The 20,000-nt window shown below is 43.9% G+C and overlaps 2 protein-coding genes across 2 annotated transcripts in view; both read right to left on the bottom strand.

Annotated features, from left to right (window-relative positions):
* The window catches only part of cacna2d2b (calcium channel, voltage-dependent, alpha 2/delta subunit 2b), a 42,805-nt gene extending 32,289 nt beyond the window's left edge, over window positions 1-10,516 (bottom strand). Inside the window, exons 1-2 of the mRNA XM_047810242.1 lie at window positions 10,112-10,516; window positions 2,682-2,763 (exon numbers count right to left, since the gene is read on the bottom strand). Of these exons, the coding sequence (XP_047666198.1) occupies window positions 2,682-2,763; window positions 10,112-10,230 (201 nt within the window). The 5' untranslated portion in view covers window positions 10,231-10,516. The remainder of the gene's footprint in view (window positions 1-2,681; window positions 2,764-10,111) is intronic.
* A 3,479-nt stretch (window positions 10,517-13,995) lies between these two features.
* LOC113637038 (aminoacylase-1) lies at window positions 13,996-19,833 on the bottom strand. Its single transcript, XM_027137435.2, has 15 exons — window positions 19,373-19,833; window positions 18,489-18,639; window positions 17,764-17,828; window positions 17,456-17,560; window positions 17,002-17,096; window positions 16,841-16,917; window positions 16,320-16,409; window positions 15,960-16,016; window positions 15,807-15,880; window positions 15,645-15,694; window positions 15,349-15,493; window positions 15,125-15,193; window positions 14,955-15,034; window positions 14,780-14,840; window positions 13,996-14,688 (listed from the first exon to the last, which is right to left on the bottom strand). The coding sequence occupies exons 2-15, from the start codon at window positions 18,601-18,603 to the stop codon at window positions 14,524-14,526; spliced, it is 1,248 nt and encodes a 415-aa protein (XP_026993236.2). The 5' UTR covers window positions 18,604-18,639; window positions 19,373-19,833; the 3' UTR covers window positions 13,996-14,523.
* Between the last annotated feature and the right edge of the window lie 167 nt (window positions 19,834-20,000).

The raw sequence follows: 20,000 nt of genomic DNA, 5'->3' as shown, positions 1-20,000 counted from the left end.
GCTAGAAAGTAACGCCGCTTTTCTCCGGCCAAAACATTCTGAATGGAGATCATTAAATGCTGCTTTTTCAGACCATATCCTTCACTGGAACACAAGCTACAGAGCGAGCTAAAGGCAGAGGGAGTTACTCAGGCATCGTGGTCCAGCTGGCAAAACCCCACCGTGCCATCTGCCGCCTCCTCACAGGCTTAAAGATTACGCTCAGGGGTCACTCAAGGGACCGGACTATAAATCCTGGCCAGTATGAGTAAAACTACAGAGATTTCAAGCCTAGAGCATTTGGTGAGAGACCTTCTGGCTGCAGAGTGCCAGCACTGAACTAACCCTACTGTTACAGCCCGAGCCAGTCAGAGTGTTAAGACTCAGTGTGAATGTAAACTGCTGATGAAAATATAAAGTCACAGATAGGAACATAAATATCAGACTACAGGTGCCACAGGATTGGTGTGAGGAACCATTTAAAAACAAAGGTCTGGATAACTAATTTGGATAAATATCAGAAAATCTCAGGGGCACGGTGGCTTAGTGGTTAGCATGTTCGCCTCACACCTCCAGGGTTGGGGGTTCGATTCCCGCCTCGGCCTTGTGTGTGTGGAGTTTGCATGTTCTCCCCGTGCCTCGGGGGTTTCCTCCGGGTACTCCGGTTTCCTCCCCCGGTCCAAAGACATGCATGGTAGGTTGATTGGCATCTCTGGAAAATTGTCCGTAGTGTGTGAGTGAATGAGAGTGTGTGTGTGCCCTGCGATGGGTTGGCACTCCGTCCAGGGTGTATCCTGCCTCGATGCCCGATGACGCCTGAGATAGGCACAGGCTCCCGTGACCCGAGAAGTTCGGATAAGTGGTAGAAGATGAATGAATGAATAAGAAAATTTCAAGTAAGAGATGTGTCTTGATACTTATTGTATTAGCACTGCCGCTAAAATCACTCTGTGTTGCACACACACACACATAATGAAAGTCAGCGTGTTGCTAGTGTGCAACTACTAAAATTTTCACCTGCAAAGCCTGTAGTTATAACATACTCCTTACACCGAGCCAGTACTAGTGCAGTAATTCTTGATAATGCATGACTGTGTAACTCAAATCTGTAGTTAACATCCCACTGAGCGTCACAGTGACATATTGGTGAGAGATTCATCTAGCCCAAGGTCAGGTTTTTCAGGACATATGACAATAAAACCTGGCTAAGGTGTTGAGTTTATAACACTGTGGCTTCTTGAACTCTAATTATACTTTTTTCCAGTACGCACACGGCCAAATCCAATCAGGACTGTAATGAGAGCAAAGCCTGCAAAGCTGAGATTTACAATCCTTTATGTCCCACAGAGACGGTGGAAAGTGTCACTCATCGGAAAGAGCACAGGAGACAGAAGTGTGCGAACAAATTGGATCAGATACATTCACTCGGACAGTCTGACTGGTAATGACGGCGTGTCTCCTCTGAGTCACGTCTGACTTTTCTATTACAGATATCAATTAAACCCAAACACAATCTCCTGGCTTTCCCCCAAGACGAGCTGTCATCAGATCACCCAAACCCAGCTGTCACACATCTGTCACACGTCTGTTAGATCCCCTTCCTTACATGGAGACACAGACTAGAAATAGTTTCCCTTCCAATAATAATTACCCTACCGGTCTGAGGAGAAGGCAACAACTCATCGGTCAGGAACGATCTGGTCAGTTAAACAGTACAACACAATAAACTCTCTAACGACCCCTAAGGCTCATATAGACCCTAGTCCTCTCTAGCTCCTGTGTCACCTACCTCCACTTTCACATTTCCCCTGTACCTACCCTACTGCCCACCCCTTATATAGTTCCATTACCTCACCTGTCATCCCAGAGTTCCCCTTCCTTTCCCACTGTGAAAAGTTACCATTGCTTCTCTTATCTATCTTACCTCTCTTAGTGCCACTACCCTACCACCTGTCCCACCCGAGTTACCCTACTTCCCCTAGTCCTCTTCTACATAACCTACCTTCCGTAGTATCATGACCTCCTTTAGCCTCCAACTCCTCTGGTTCCCCTACTTCCAAAGGTCTCCTAGATGCCCTAGTTCCCCTTCTTTCTCCATTCTCCAGTTCCCCTACGTCACCTACTGTAGTTCCTCCACCTTCTACCACCTCACTGTTGGTAATAAAGGACCCTAGCTGCCCGGGAAGACACCGGAGGATGAACTTGCTCTTCTGACCCTTAAAATCTACTTTCAGCAAAATCACCTACATCATCAGCATGTGCTTAGATCTGATGCACGTTATGAAGTGGATATTTATCAGGGTTTATAATAGAAAGGGACTTTATTTAATGAGCTCTCACACGGCTGACAATGACTCACCTAACTGACATTTCAGCTCGATGTACACGAATAGCATGAAAATGTGTGGCAGAAAAGTCTGAAAAGGCCACGTTATTTTTACTGAGCTTCTTCCAGGGAGGAAGATCGACAGAAGATATGACACACACACACACACACACACTTCCAACAGCTGACAGGTTCTCATACACACAGTCAGATTATTCAGAAGGAGAATACACTGGGGAAGAGGACTACCTACCAAATGTGCACATACTCACACGCACACACACACACACACACACACACACGCACACACGCACACACACACACACACACACACACACACACACACACACACACACACACACACACACACACTCACCCCTTTAAGTTGCTGCACGCCACTGATCTGCTGCAGGACTCGGTCGATCTCCTGCTCTATCTGCCGAGCCCAGTGCATTATCCTGCAGAGGAACAGACAGGAAGAGAAGGTAGTGTTCAGTCTTACAGCTAATGTGCATTTAGTTTTGCATAAACAAAGATGCACAACATTTCTAGTCATATTTCAGTCATTTGCTCCGGGTGTGTGTTCACGGTGTGTGTGCACTTTGGATGGGTCAAATGCAGAGAACGAATTCTGAGTATGGGTCACCATACTTAGCAGTATGTCACGTCACTTTCACTATTTGTTTAGTGTTATTTTTAGTCTAGATCTACAGCAATTTGAAGAGAAAACAGCAGCTCTCTCACACCAACACACCGGATCTACAGCAGTGCTCTCACACCAACACACCGGATCTACAGCAGCACTCACACACCAACACACTGGATCTACAGCAGCTCTCTCACACCAACACACTGGATCTACAGCAGCACTCACACACCAACACACTGGATCTACAGCAGCACTCTCACACCAACACACTGGATCTACAGCAGCACTCACACACCAACACACTGGATCTACAGCAGCTCTCTCACACCAACACACAGAATCTACAGCAGCACTCACACACCAACACACTGGATCTACAGCAGCTCTCTCACACCAACACACTGGATCTACAGCAGCTCTCTCACACCAACACACAGAATCTACAGCAGCTCTCTCACACCAACACACTGGATCTACAGCAGCTCTCACACCAACACACTGGATCTACAGCAGCTCTCACACATGAGCACACAGAATCTACAGCAGCTCTCTCACACCAACACACAGAATCTACAGCAGCTCTCTCACACCAACACACTGGATCTACAGCAGCTCTCTCACATGGACACACTGGATCTACAGCAGCTCTCTCACATGGACACACTGGATCTACAGCAGCGCTCTCACACCAACACACAGAATCTACAGCAGCTCTCACACACGAACACACTGGATCTACAGCAGCGCTCTCACACCAACACACCGAATCTACAGCACAGTATACATCAGTATCCACACATTAAGGCTAACAGTTTGTACTTCAAGACGTCTGTACGAATTCTGACGCTGCAAAAACGCTCATCAAAACCAAACGCCCAAACCTGCTCTCAGCTCATGTTGATTTATTCTCCAGAAGCAGATACATAAAACAACCTCTGTGGTGACGAATAAATAAAAAATAAACCGATGCTTTCGGGCCTTTCATAAATAAAGTCTCGCACAGCTGCAAGCAACAGAACTGCAGTTATTTATCAGTGACTTGACAGACCATTTACTTCACTGCTAACAAGTTCACCTTGAGAATGAACGATGTCTGATCTCCAGTGGTTTTTGGATGAGATCATTTGTAAAGCAGAAACAGAACTCGGACTATTAAAAAAATACTGAAATTTACATACTGCTCATAAATATGTAGCGCTCATGCACTCCAACATACGTCCACGCTTTAGACCCGGGAACACGTCGCTCGGTTACGGGAGAGAGAGGACCGGTCGTGTAGCAGGTTTTACCTCCTACAGCAGCAGACACACAGCTGATAAAAAAGCAGTTACACTAATCAATGACACCCACACTGACTGGAGGAACTGTGATGGATTAGCGTAACAGCACGATCACACACAACGTACGTCCCAGAGCACGTGTGTAATCAGTGCAACATGGTCACTGTATAACAGGTGACACACTGAGACTCATGTACTTTATGATCAAATTAACCAGGTAACATCTTGCAGTCCAGCTCCGTTGTGGATCAAAGTAGGTCTGATCCACAGCAACACTAATGTGTTATAGCACTGGACCAAGTTCACATGTTGTTATTACATTGAGATGCTGACAGACTGTATGGAGAAGCGACCCCGTGTGTGACAAGGTTCATGCTCGGTTTTCTTCAAATTGAAACAAATACGGTGTCAATGATTCAGACACAAAAATGATGTTTTTAAAGTTAGGCTCCTAAATTAGTTGGCAGAACTTCTGTCACAAACGCTACTCGGCTGGCTGAGGTTTCTGTAGGAACACGGAATAAAGGAACATCTGTCGTCCATCTGGGCTCCACAGTCATCAGATCTCAATCCAACTGAACACTACTAAGGAAACATCTTGTGGAAGAACAGAGGTTCATCTAGAGATGTGTGGAGTCTATAAGAAGCACTGGAGACTGTAGATGTAGAGAGAGAGACCGAGAGAAAAAAAAAGAGAGAGAGAGAGAGAGAGAGAGAGAGAGAGAGAGAGAGAGAGAGAGAGAGAGAGAGAGACAGAGAGAAAGATCAGAGGAAAGATAGAGAATCTAAGATATAGATCGATATATCATAGATCTAGATTTAGATGACTACTAGACATACAGATAGACCGATACAGAGATAATAGAAAATAGATAAGATATATCTATCGATATATATATCATTAGAGAGATATTGATGAGAGACCCACAGTACCTGCAGATGATTAGCCATGATAAATTGCCCCTGGGTGTGAACCAGCATGCATTTGTATGTGCATTGTGCCCTGACTGGTATCGTATACAGTGTGTGTGTCTGATATATACTGATGTTTTATACATACATTAATACACACACACACAAAAACACACACACACACACACACACACACACACACACACACACACACACACACACACACACACACACTTTATACTTTACACACATACAGTATGCAGCATTTCAGAGTCTCGGCATAAATGTACATTACGGCAGAAGCTGAATGTAGTTTTACAGAGTTCACAAAGCCCCAGAGAGCTTTTTTCTATGTCACTGGAACGAAGCAGTAAAAAATTCAAGTTTCATTGGGCCTCAGTAGCCATGTACAACACACACACACACACACACACACACACACACACACACACTACAGCAGAGCAGTAAATGGCAAAAAAGATGGCTGCTGAGGAGTAACTCTGTGGTGTAAAGCATTATTTAGTTTAGTACGTGTTATGAGTCATGAACCTTGACCCCCAAGAGTATGTGTATGTCAGAGACTGACGGAGTTGCGTATGTCACTGTACTTCCTACATAACCGACGATCTTACGTACTTTTTACTCCGGTTACGTCTGAACGACGGACTACAAATTATTCGAAAAGAGAAGTGAAAGTTTTTCTTTACCTTCACACACATTTCTGTTTCTCTAACTGTAGCGATTAGGACTTTAATTGTCGTGTCTATGTCAGTCTGTATAAATAACTTTTCTGGAATACCATAATGAGCCTGGTGTGTGTGTGTGTGTGTGTGTTGTGTTCAGCTCTTATTCTCCAAGTGTGAATTTTCCTGTAGCGTGTAACTGCCTCATTTAGCTAAATGATGTCTCCCACAGACTACACAGCGTCTCTCAGACCTCTCGCTTTCGTCTGCGGATTTAATTAATTACATCCGAGACATGAGAACATTCCTCAGTCTATTAGCTTCATCCGATACAGGAACGATTCAGATCCTGTTTAAGAGTGTTACAAACCTGTACATGTCTGTGCACCTCGCATTAGTGAGAAAGAGACTGACATTAAATATTCATTATTAATTCTATATACATCACGTGTCTTGGTGATGGCTGATGGCTGAAGCATCATTATTGTTTATCTGAAGTTAAAGTTTGCGTCGTCCATTTCTTTGGTTTTTGTCCTCGTTAAAGGGACAACAGTCGATTTTTCTGTTTCTTACAAATATGAATGAGATGGAATAATATGTGGAACATGAGGGGAAAAAAATAATGCTGTAAATCACTGCCTGCAGGTGGGTTTAGAAAACTGCACACTGGTCTGTAACGTTACACACGGATGAGGCTCCTGTCAGTCATTTTATAGACACACCCACAAGACATGCAGATCATTGCTGCTGTTCTGTCGAAGAATGAGGTCATCGTCATTTCCGGGAAATTCCAGTTTTTGTACATTTTCTCTGCTCGGTAATGGAACATCATTTCTGCATTAATGCTCTTGAAAGCATGGAAGCCTACAGTAGTTAGACTTGAGTTACCTCAGCTGTTGCGTTTCAGCCTGGATAATAACGTTAGCACACTAGAGCTTTCACCTGATTGGTAGGTTCACTGATAACAACGTTGCTGATGTGATTGGTGTAGATTACAGAAAGTTTTAGGAAGCTTCTGATGATCTTTTTGGCACAAATATTCATCTCCTGTTAAACAGATTGAGTGACGATATTAATAATATAACCTGGACGATGTCTCGTCACTGAGCGACTGACATTCCTCGCTAATTAACATTTGCTATTTTTACGGTGGCTTCGTTGTGCGTTACTTCAGTTTTCAAAGCAGCTGTAGAGAAATGAAACGACTGCCGTTATAAATGGCGCTGTGGGAAATCTTCCATCTCCCAGCTGTGCGATCGTGTCGTCCGCTATAACGTCAATGTCATTAAGTGGGACGTTTCTCGCTAATTAACATGCCCCAATTATCGAATGCAGTTTTGCTGAAAACAGGTAGTTTTTTTCTGCTTTACCGAGATGTAACTGGATCCAGCGACATGTGTGTGGGCTTCGAGATTAGATTTCTGTCTTCACTTTGTGAGCAGAGATAATTGGTTGAAAAAAGAGGTTAAACACCACCTTTGTGACACATCAGTCATTCTGTAGCATCGTAATGAACACGGGAATAAAACATTAGACTGCTGGGCGACTAAAGGCCTCAAACACCAGTGAGGAGATTTAATGAATGCGTGCAGAATTTCTAAGATTACCATAGAACAGAAAGAGACGCACACGCATTCACACACTCTCACGCACTCACACAAACACACACACATACACACTCACACACGCACTCACACACGCACTCACACGCACTCACACACGCACTCACACACGCACTCACACGCACACACACACACACACACACACACACACACACACACACACACAAAACAGTGATTCCTCCATCGCTTTGTACACTGCAGAAGTGACCAGAGGGAAGAAAGGATGAAAATCAAGGATACTGAGAGAACAGAACAGTAAGAGAAAAGGAGAGGCACGCATGTAAACATTAGGTTTTATCTGGGCTTGGTATTAATGTCCTTCTCCCGTTTTAACTTTCCTTTCTTCCTCATAAGTCTTGTTTTCTTGTTCCGTTTCCTTATACGAAGTCCGAGTCACAAACACACATCAAATCTAAACTTAGAATGATGTGGTTTCGAATCAGAGGTCAGGGGAGAAAAGCAGGATCCGTATCAGCGCCCAACATCAGACGTCCGTGACTTTTTCGGATGTTGTTGCTGTTGGTAGAAACAGGTTGGTAGAGATAGGTTCAAATCCATCATCACTTCATGCTACAGCATTCGAGCAGCTGTGCTCTTATTATACGGCAGCTGATGGTTGTGTAAGCAAATGCTACTACAGCGAGAGCAAACATCACATCTAATAACCTGAAATGTTTAATGTCGACAAACATTCTAATAAATGTACAGAAGTCAGGATTTTATGGTTTGTCATTTTCTGCAAATGTTTTCACCTTTGCTTGTGTTCTGTGTTCTAAAATATTGTTAACACACACTGCATGTGGATCCATTCCCCGGTATCCTCACTGGTACACAGAGAGAGAGAGAGAGAGAGAGAGAGAGAGAGAGAGAGAGAGAGAGAGAGAGAGAGAGAGAGAGAGAGAAAGAGACAGACCTGTGTCCTGGCTGACTGATGCAGCATAAAATCTTTATTAGAAGAGGGTGAGCAGTGCTTGCTGTGGCGATTCTGCTTCATTTCACTTACAGAAAAAATGCCATCCATCATCCACAAATAGGTTCTCATTCTATCCTTCACAGAGCTCCACACCGATTGGACAGTGACTTCCTCATTCCAGCAAGTCGTGCTGTAATTGGACAGCCCACAGCCCCAATCCCCACCCCCATGCTGGCAGGATGGGTCCAGATGTTCTAGTGTCCTGAGTTCAGTAAGCTGCTAGAGGAACACGAGGTAATACACAGGGGATATACAGCTCCAGCAGACTGTCCTTCAGCCACAGCTTCAGCAATGCGATGTGATGCGAATACTAACCCACACGTCAGTGTTCTCATCCATACTGTTATATAAGATGGACATATTCCCAACACAGGACAATTCCAGATGTCTTTAAACTTTACCTTCATTAACGTGAGTTCAAAACCGTGTTCCAGCATGACAAGGCCCCTGTGCACAAAGCAGCTCCAAAAAGACATGGCATGGAGGTTAACAATGGAGTGGAAGAACTCGAGTGTCCTGAACAGAGCTCTGACTCCAACTCCACTAAACACCTGCAAGATGAACTGGAACTCCAGACCTCCTCACCCAACATCAGTGTCTGATCTCAGTAATGCTCTGGTAGCTGAATGAACACAAGTCTCCACAGCACCAAAACAACACCTAGTGGAAAGCCTGAGAGAAGTGTAGAGCTTTTTATAACAGCACAGCAAAGCGATGGTCAAGGTGGATCGATTTTTCGCCATAGAGTGTACCGCTATATTTTTCTACATAAGCCTTAGATACACTATGACAGCGTTATAACAAGACCGCAGCATCATACGCCTGTTTGCTGTATTTTCCAGACATTTCTTTGCATTTCCTATCAGGTTTCACTGGTTGGTGATGAGATCCATCAGACTGAAGTCATCGTGCCTACTTTTGGAGTCTGGTCACTAAGAGGCTTAAAATTTGACCTGGATTTGATCAACTGCTGTCTGTCCCTTTAAGAAAACATGGCAGTGGCAGTGACCGTAGCAGAAGGAGCTGCACTATGCAGTAAAACCCAACACAACAGTAACAATACTACCACAAATAAATAGTGTAAATGATGGTGTACAAACCAAGTAACACGGCCGTCATGAAATACCTAGAATGTTTTTTTGTGTTTTTTTTAGAAAGTCTACCAACCCTGGGCATAAAATTCAGTGATGGTGCAACAATAAAACGCTGACTTTGGCGCATGGGATTTATTCAAAAGCTATGGAGAGACAGTTCAGAGCTCTCACTGTGATGTGGGGCATCAGGAGGAGATGCGCATGGAGATGATGGGGCTGAACGTTGGGGACCTGTTTATGTGGTGGAACGTGATGGAGTGTAACTTTACCAGGTGTAAATATTACCAGCTGGAGATGTAATGCGCGTTGCGTTAGTGTGCGCGTAAAACATGAAGGTACTTAAGGTCTGTACATAAACACCTAGACTCAACTACTGCGGCCCTAAACGCAATCCAATGCCATAAATATACCCAGCAGTGTATGCGTGTGTGACGTGCCATAGGTGGTGTAGGCCAATATTCGTGCCATGGTGTGCGGTTCGGAACACAAGCAGCGGATTTTCACAGCCTGTACAGGACACTGTGCATCTAATCACGGTGTCTTTGGGGAAACTGACAGCTTGAATGAAGCCTAGTTAAAATCCCGTTACTCACGTGTAATGCTGCGGGAAGGTGAGAGTCTCCACGCCGTTCCACGGCACGCTGAAGATGAGGATGATGATCTGAACCGTGAGCAAACACACGACGCTGTAGGACCGAGTGCGTATCGCCATGTTCCATTAAATACCACACAAAGATTCGTCGGAGAACCGGAGAGGAAAAACACGACGGAAAAAGAAGATGTGATGATGTCCGGATGTGTGGAGCTGCTTTTAGTGGGGAAAAGTGAAAGGAACAAAAGGGCTGAGAGGAGAAACGCTGACGGCTTTATTCGTGAGGATGACAGGAGGAGACTAATGCCTAGCTCTCTCTCTCTCTCTCTCTCTGTGTGTGTGTGTGTGTCTCGCTCTGTGTGTGTGAGAGTGTGTGTGTGTGTGTGTGTGTGTGTGTGTGTGTGTCTCTCTCGCTGTGTGTGCCTCTTTTTGTGTGTGTGTCTGTGTGTCTTTGTGTGTGTGTCGCTCTCTTTCTCGCTCTCTCTTTTTCGTTTACATGCTCCCTCTCTCACACACTCACCCCCTCTCTCTCTCTCTCTCTCTCTCTCTCTCTCTCTCTCTCTCACATACACACTCTCCTTTTCTCTCTCTCTCTCTCTCTCTCTCTCTCTCTCACACACACACACACTCTCTCTCTCTCACGCCCCCCCCCCCAAAAAAAATGCCCACAAGTTTAAAATGCAGATGTTTCAGTAATCTACACAGAGTCCACCTGAAAGTCAGGGATCAGCAGTTCTTATATTTTTAGCTGTACACTGAAGACACTGGATCTGAGGTTGTTGGTGATGTTACTGAGGTTTTAAGATTTTCTTTACAGCTCTCACATTAACTCGTTTAACTGACCTGTTTATTCCCAGGTTTAAACCTAGAGCACGGACACAGAGCTCGGACACAGAGCTCGGACACAGAGCAGACCTTTCAGGCTCCTAACAGTTTACACAGTAAAAGAGGTCATGCTGAGTGTTTTTAAACATCTAGATCTCTCATTTATCTTTTAATCTCACAGCCAAATGTTTTCAGTGTTGAGCAAAAACAGTAGAAAATAAAGAATCAGTTTGTTTAATGAGTTTTAACTCGAGTAGCGAAGCCTGGTTGTGCTCATCACCACCAGCACTCACCATGTTCTCCAGTCTTGATTACCCCACATCAGGTCGCACATCAACCTACTTCAGATCGTTCAGGAACAGACGAGGAGCCTGACAGGAACCTGGCACTAAAAACAGATGCCTCAGTGAGTTCCTACTGATGTAGAGATAACAATGAGCTAAAAACAGCCTGCAAGAACTGAAAAGATAGAAGCTTCTTCTTGCTGCGCTTCCCTTACTTCAGCCTCGAGGACTTCACAATATAAACACTTTGTGTAGCAAATTCTCTGTTTTTTCTACTTCTTTCTTCCGGAAAGTGTTTCAACAGTAAATCCTGAGTGACTCTAGTGTTTGTTACAGCTGTTTTGTGGCAGCTGCTTCTGTAGAGCGAGTCAGGAGGAGGTGCGCACACACACACACACACACCCCACTTTATGCTACAAAATATTCCTTTTGCTTTAGCTGCCTTTAGCTGGTTACTTCATGCCCTTTGTCTTTGGATTCAGTGTGAAACTAAACTGTATTTGTAAACATACTGAATGGAGTAAAGAGGTGAACATCTCCTTACGGGTGATTGTGCGAATCACTGAAATTCCACAACTGTCAGCAGGTTGACTGGACTTACCTCATGTGACATCCAAGATAGACACCGCCCCCTTCTCTCTGTGATGGCTGTGCTGTGTCTCTCCTCAGTGCCTCTGCTGGAGGTGTAATCCATCAGCTATTTTTGTTACACTGCTGATCGGCTGACTAGCTTAGCTAGCAGTAGAGCAAAGTTATGCCATTGTCTTTGCTAACAGTGTCAAAGTGTCTGTGTACCCACCATTAAAACATCCCCCACCAAGCAACATTTGGGGTTTAGCCATGTTCTCCATATTTTCACACACACACACACACACACACACACACACACACACACACACACACACACACACACACAGTGCAGCAGCAGCCTGTAATCCAGCTGCCATGCCCCAAACTGCACAACCCTAATTACTAAAAACACTGGCCATGCTGTGCACTACAGGAGGGTGGAACTTTGCATCTCTCTCTCTCTTACACTCACACACACACACACACACACACACACACCTCATCTACCATAATTAGGCCGGATACAGCTCTCAGCTAGCTTTGTCTCAGACTTGTATCTGACTAATGTATTCTTGCAGTGGCATAGAGAACAGAGCCAGGCTATAATCTCGATGTGTGTGTGTGTGTGTGTGTGTGTGTGTGTGTGTGAGAGAGAGAGAGAGAGAAGATTCTTCACATCCTATCTGTGCAGTCAAAGCGTGTGACTGTTACAGAGAAATTAGATAACTAAAGAGGATGATGACAGTGATTGGCTGATAATCACACACCACATCTAGTCATGTTCATTTAGCAGACGCTTTTATCCAAACTGATTTACACACGAGACAGAAAACAATCCCCTCAGATGAGGAGTAACTGCACAGCTCTCACATGGCTCTCTGCCAGTCCTTGGAATTCAGTCCAGAAACTTCGGCTAACAGTCAATATCTGTTATAGGAAAATAATCAATTACATCATGGTGATGGTAATTCTGATCACATGGAGCCTCATCACATCAAACCAGCATCATAATTACACCAGAAATCCTATAATTACACACCAGGTTGTGTTTTTCCTCATGCCTTAATCGTAACCCCTGGCAAGCAACTATATATATATATATATATATATATATATATATATATATATATATATATATATATATATATATATATAGAGAGAGAGAGAGAGAGAGAGAGAGAGAGAGAGAGAGAGAGAGAGAGAGAGAGAGACTCTTCACCTGATTGTCGGTCAGTCTCCAGTTATTGGTTTAGGTTTCACATTGCGGTGATATTCCCAGTATTCCCAGTATTCAGAACCAGCAGTTCCTTTTGAGAGATACTGACTTTACAGACTTCAGATGTCCGACACTTTGCAGTTCAGACGAAATCCAGGATCATCACCAATCCAATCTAGCTGCAGCTTCCAGCACATTCCCACTAACACACACCAGTAGTTTACTTTATTAAGGCCACTGTATTAACACACCGCATTTTAATGATGGCTGTTGCCATGGTGATAAGATGACAAAGCTTCCAAAGGCGTGAGCATCTGAGCAACACACTGGACCAACACTCTGTAGGCACCAGCACATGACATCCAAATTGGACAACATTCAAGAATCAAATCCCAAATGTCATTTTATCTCCCCTGAACGTGCTGAGTGTCTTTGGGAAGGTCAGAAATAAAACATCTACAGCTCCAGTAAACAGACCGACTGTAACTGCACTCATCCACGTGTTCCAGATACAGTGGACTTTAGTTCTCACCAAAAAGGTTTCATCTCTCGCTTTAACAAGTTGTTTTGCTTGAAAAGCCCCGCCCACCTCGTTGATTGACACACACGCACACACAAGGCGGAGGCGGGAATCGAACCCCGACCCTGGAGGTGTGAGGCGAACATGCTAACCACTAAGCCACCGTGCCCCCCCCCGGAGTCTGAAGTGATCTTCACAAAACTCTCCAGTGTGTTAAGCTCTCGCTGATATCATCATGCTGTCTTCTTCATCACAAGTTCCTTAGATGTTCAGATCCATGCAGCAGGACACCATCGATGTTTCCATAACTCCACCTGATCTGGATAACTTACCAGCCCTTGGCTTTAGGGTTGAAACAAAATTGTGGAGCTGGAAACTGGAGCTTGTGTACATGTTGAAGTACACAAGTGCCCTCTAGCGGTCGTGCTGTGTTATAACAAGCGCAGAAACCAAGCAGAAATAATCCATTCTGAGGTTTTAAAATATTTAATAATTAAGATATGCATATAAATCAACCTTGTGACATGAAGTAAAAATCAACACATCATCCAGTATGCAGCTAAGTGATTGTAAACATGAGTAAATCAGAGGTGTCCTACTTCTATAATTCAACACTATTACAGCCTGCAATAATTCATGAGCGACCTCCGTAAGTCACAGAGCTCATCGACGCTCCCAGATATTCATATTTAAGACTTTATCATCCTTTACTAACACGACGAGTGTCACTGCACCAGAGCAGCACGATGCCGAGGCTGCGGTGATGTAATGCTGAGGTTATTATTTCTGATTGAACTTGAACAGAATCCTGAGCTGGAGGATTAGAAGCACACACTAGGAGAAGGCCGAGGTCTCGTACGCAGACAAGTTCCCTCGGCTCTTTGGTTAAAAAAAAACCCTGTCTGAGAGATTATAGCAGCTGGAAGTGTACTGGTGTGCTTTAATAGAGAGAAAGAAAAGTGGAGAGAGAGAGAGAGTGTGTGTGTGTGTGTGTGTGTCTAGGCATCAGCGCTCAGAGTGGGCACACTGGCGAGAGCAGGGATGAGATTCTCGTAGAAGTGGATGCCTTTGAGGAACACACTTTCACTGATGAACTCGTTGTGGTCATGAAGTAAGATGGGAGTGTTGTTTATCGGAGAAAACCCGATCGCAGGCAGACCCGCCTACACACACACACACACAAAGAAAAAGTTAGAAACAGTTAATCTCTGGACTTAATTATAAGAATCTGACATGCGGTTGTGAGTCACATACGGCTCTGATGAAGCGGCTGTCTGTGGCAGCGGGAAAAATCTCCTTCTTTAACAACATGTTCCTGTGTGAGACAGAGAGAGAAGCATCATCACTCTCATACTGATGCACTACAATCACACTCCTGAGAAAGGACTTTCGTTCTCATATGTGTGCGTGTGCGCGTGTGTGTCTTTACATGGACTTGCACGTGGAGCTGAACGCACTATACCAGGGGTCACTGTCCTCTGTGGAAGTAGTTGTCTGATTCATTCCTTTCTGTTAAGGGAAGAAGAAAATAAACTCATTCACTGAACTGGAATCAGTGCAGAAATGAAGCAGCAGAGAAAATCAGCGGTGCGTACAGACCTGCGCAAAATCGTACGTGACGTCATCTCCCGCTTCCTTACACCAAGCCTTAATCTGCTCCTCAAACTCCTGCGGCCACACACACACACACACATCATCTAGAGTAGGGTCCTGTACATCCCCATAGCTCCAGCACAAAACAACATCCTTTAAATATCTTTCTGATGGAGTCTGATGGATCGTGACACACACACATACACACACACACACACACACACACACACCTGCAGACTGACAGTGGGTGGAATTCTAATGTCAAAGCTGACGTCCATCTCAGCTGGAATGACATTGTAAGCCACACCCCCATTCACCATTGTCATGTTAATGGTGGTGACATCACCAAGAGTGAAACACTCACTCGTATTCAGCCTAAAAATAACACACACAAAATCAGTGTGATGGAACACGAACACACACACACACACACACACACACACACACACACACACACACACACACACACACACACACACACACACACACACACATTAAAGAGTCTTCATTATATTGTCTCGCTCACCGCTGTCTCTCCTTCTCTCTAAATTCCAGGAACAGATTAATGACCCGGCGCTGAAAGATTAAGGGTTGAGAGGAGAACAGAATCAAACAGATCTGTGAGTAAGGCAGAAACACGCTGAGGGAAACAGACAGACAGATAAATGCATGTAATCGAGTAACTGACCAGTTTTTCAGCTGCTGTATTTTCCACGAACCTGGAACCATGACCTGGACTGCCTGGACACCGAACTGTCACCCCTACACACACACACACACACTCAGTGGCTGAATCGGTCACAATGTAAGAGACACTGATTATAAGATAAGATTTACTTACACCAAGGATTCCTTTCTCCATAAAACACTGTGAAGGCTTCTGTGGGATTAGCCAGACCTGCAACACACACACACACACACACACACACACACACACACACACACACACACACACACACACACACACCTCAAAGTTTTTCACAAAGTAATCCATGGTCAGCAAACCATCACTGGCCTCTATTTAAGGTGGCACGTTGCCCAGCCAATCACAATTACACAGCAGGAAGTGCAATACCACCTTAAATTATCCTGTACTGCCTAATAATGTTGTACAGTGGAGTCAGTCATAAACATTACACGTGTGCTTTCCACATGTGCACTGTGAGGAGTGTGTGTGTGTGTGTGTGTGTGATTCATTTACCCTCATCCAGGGCAAAGCCTACTTTGAGCTTGTGAAACTCGGGGTGCTTTATAAATGACTCCATTCCTTTATGACCTCCAACCTCTTCATCTGAAAAGAAAAGCAGTCTAAAGTTTACATGCAGTCAGGTCAAGACGTCTCACACACACACACACACACACACACACACACACACACACACACACACACACACACACACCATGGATTAGATACGTTACTATATTATATGTACTATATTCTATAGAGTATTTTGTATGTCAGAGGAAAGAAGAATAAAACAGAACAAATGTGGAGATAGAATTATTTTGGGACATAATCTCACTATACAGACTCTATAGTCTTAGTCCAGCCTTTTATGTCCTGAAGGAGCAACTGATCACTTACTATGTTTTCAGACTGAATTGAAAGTGATGCTGTTCTGAATAAATCATAAATAACACAGCAGCATAATTACGGGTTGTACACGGTCGGGTTTTTTTTTAACCTCCCGACCAATCTGTGTTTTTTTTTATTTTATTTACCTGGAACGAACATCAGGTGGACGGTGCGAGGGAACGTCTTCCCCGCGGCCTTCAGACGACGGACAGCCTCGATATACCTGAAAAACAAACCGGTGTAAAATACAGTCCCTGATGGATAGATAACGGAGGACAGAGCACTAAACACACAGAGCTCAACTCACTGTATGGTGACCGACTTCATGTCCTGGGTTCCTCTGCCATATATGTTTCCCTCAGCATCCTTCACAGCAGCGAATGCATCGTACTTCCAGTGCTCCTGCGGAGTCCACCACACAGACACGACGCTTATTCTTCTGTCCTGACTTTAAGCGGTTATCTCTCTAGATCCTTCTTTGAGGATCTCTGGCTTCTTAACCAGCACTTTGTTTTTTACAACGTGTATTTTTGCAGATACAGTTTTTCCTTTAAGATCAAATTCAAGTCAATCACAGTGCAGTGTTCACAAAACAAACTAACCAGATTAATCATTAGTCTATAAAAGTGTGTACAAAAGTACAAAGTACAAAGTCAACCTTTATGGGTGTTTTTTTTGTTTTTGTTTTTTTGTTTTTTTTTGGGGGGGGGCACTAATGCACTAATCAGTGAGTGTGAGGAACCTTTGTGTTCGTGCGATACCTGGTACACGGGAACGACATCTGTGTGAGAGTTCAGAAGAACAGACTTCAGAGCAGGATTCGTACCTGTCCACGTCAGGATGGTCACTACTCTACCAGGACACACCTGAGACACAGAGACAGACATTTAGTACACTTATTACTTATTAACACTCTATTTATTAAAGTTCATGTGTTCCCTGGACCATGTTAAGGTGTGTAAGGTGCTTGTAAGGTACATGTTTGACGTGCTCATAAATGCTTCCTGAAGCACTTAAAGCCTATAAGCTAATAAACTTCCTGTGTTGCTCATTAGGAAATTCCTCATACCTCCACTCTTTTCATGGGCAAACCGAGTTCCTCAGAAATCCTGCCAAGGAACATAAGAGCGGCATCTGTACACACACACACACAGAAAAACACACGCACACACACACACATGAGCGCACATACACACACACACGCGCGCGCGCACACACGCATACATACACACGCGTGCGCGCACACACACACACACACACGCATACGCATACAAACACACATGCATATACATACAAACACACACGCATACAAACACACACACACATATTCATTTCAGACAAACCTGCTGAGTGAACATTTTCTTGGCACGTCAGCACAGTACCGTGTTTGCATATCTGAGCCTTGTGGTGTTTCAGCAACAATAAATGTGTGAAATTTAAATTGTGTGCTAAGACTTAAGGCTATAAATAAAGTAACAGATACAACAGAACAGGCGAGCATCCATAAAAAAAACTCTCTCTGGAGAAAACATCTATATTCGTCGGAGTGTGTACCATTCTAACTGGCTTTTTCCAGATATGATACACAAGAGTGATTTACGACAGACAGCTGTACTCAGGCCTCTTCCTCAGACCATAAAATAAAAAAATCCTCCTCGACTCATTATCTGTGAACCAGTTATTAGAAAGACTATTCTACAGTTTAACTAGAATGTTTAAATAAATACAAAAATCAGAACCATGTCCCCTGTGTGTGTGTGTGTGTGTGAGATCAGTCATCTGTGACTAGGGTACCGTAGTCTGGTTCTGGATGCACCGTCTTCAGACGGAGATATTCCCTGAAAAGGGCAGTGGAGGGATCTTCGTTCGCTCCTCCTCCAACATTCTGTCCATCCTGATCAGGTAACATGCCGCCGTCTCTTTGTGGATGATTAACCAGCAGGAGCTGACAGGTCACACACACACACACACACACACACACACACACACACACACACACACACACACACACACACACAGCTGTGTCAGCACATCATAAAAACCGTTCTGCTTCCTGTAAACACTCATTTATTACAAAACACACCTCATTGTTACTATTAACATCATGAGTATAACAATATTATAATCGGAATCAGAATCAGAACCAGTTTATTGGCCAATTCTGTTTACACACACAAGGAATGCGGTTCCAGCTGTTTGTGACATAAATAACATACTATACAATATATAATATAATATATATATATATATATATATATATATATACATACACACATTACAATACAATTATAACGTTATGTCTGTTTCTCATGACAAGCTGCATGTTGACCTTCTACTACATTATAATGCAGTAAACAACAAATGACGTTGATGCCGAAAGCTTTGCGGTTCTGATCTGGAATCAGCGTCCTGCGGGTCCACCGTATTTTTTAATAACGACACTAAACACGAGAGCTGATCTGGGACCAGCCGTTTTGTTTAACCGTCATTAACGGTATTTGTAGCTACACAGTAAACAGGACAGTGATCAGTGATGCAGATTTCCATCCTAACGCCTTGAATAAACCCTCGGACTGAAAGTGTTGACGTGTAAATCGGGTCACTGTGGAGTAAAAGTGAAGAATAAAGCAGATAAAATGCCTCAGTTAGCTTGTTAGCTGCCCCTCAGCTCACTTTACCTGCTCAGGTCTGAGGATGATGATGATGATGATGAAGAGGAGAACCAGGCGACTTCTGAGGCGCAGATGTCTTCTTACAGGAGCAGAAACGTGCCGTGACACTTGCGCAACACTACAGAACACGTCCTGTTTCCTCACCACAGTGCACTAGTGTACAAAGTGTGTTTACTGCCCGTCTGTTCGTCACAGGCTCAAAATAAAAGCATAAAATGTCGATGCTGAGTGAAAAGCACACGGCTAAGAACTAAAATCGAGTTTTCGTACATTTTTACGGTCTGTTTTAAAGCGCATTAGTTTGTCATGATGTCAAGTCTCCTGATTTGAGCCTCGGTTTGTTTATTAACCAACACGGAGAGGAAAATTAATCGAACACCGAATCATCGATAGAGGAAAAGCCAGCAGAATTTCTTTTCATTCAAACACGAAAAACTACAAACTACACCATCACACCGTTGTTAACGGGTTCCCAACACCACCTTTATGTTTTTTAGTTATCAAGCTTTAGATTTAAGCTGTTTTAGAAATACAGAACACAGCACCCAGACATCACGCCATCACGTGGTTCGTTTCCAAACTGCTAGGAAGCTTAAAGCCCAGAATAAACAACTACTGTGTATGTTAGAGCAAC

Source organism: Tachysurus fulvidraco, chromosome 2 (assembly GCF_022655615.1).
Source record: "Tachysurus fulvidraco isolate hzauxx_2018 chromosome 2, HZAU_PFXX_2.0, whole genome shotgun sequence".
NCBI lineage: Eukaryota > Metazoa > Chordata > Actinopteri > Siluriformes > Bagridae > Tachysurus > Tachysurus fulvidraco.
The sequence above is the reverse complement of the archived record's forward strand: the minus strand, read 5'-3'. Positions and strand labels throughout refer to the sequence as shown.

Excerpts from the sequence above, each read along its gene's own strand:
- LOC113637038 (XM_027137435.2), bottom strand. The coding sequence starts at position 18,603 with ATGTTACCTGATCAGGATGGACAGAATGTTGGAGGAGGAGCGAACGAA. Across the intron at positions 16,017-16,319 it reads AGGCTTTGCCCTGGATGAGG|GTCTGGCTAATCCCACAGAA; the intron begins GTAAATGAATCA and ends TGTGTGTTGCAG. Across the intron at positions 14,689-14,779 it reads ACAGCCGCTTCATCAGAGCC|GCGGGTCTGCCTGCGATCGG; the intron begins GTATGTGACTCA and ends GTGTGTGTGTAG.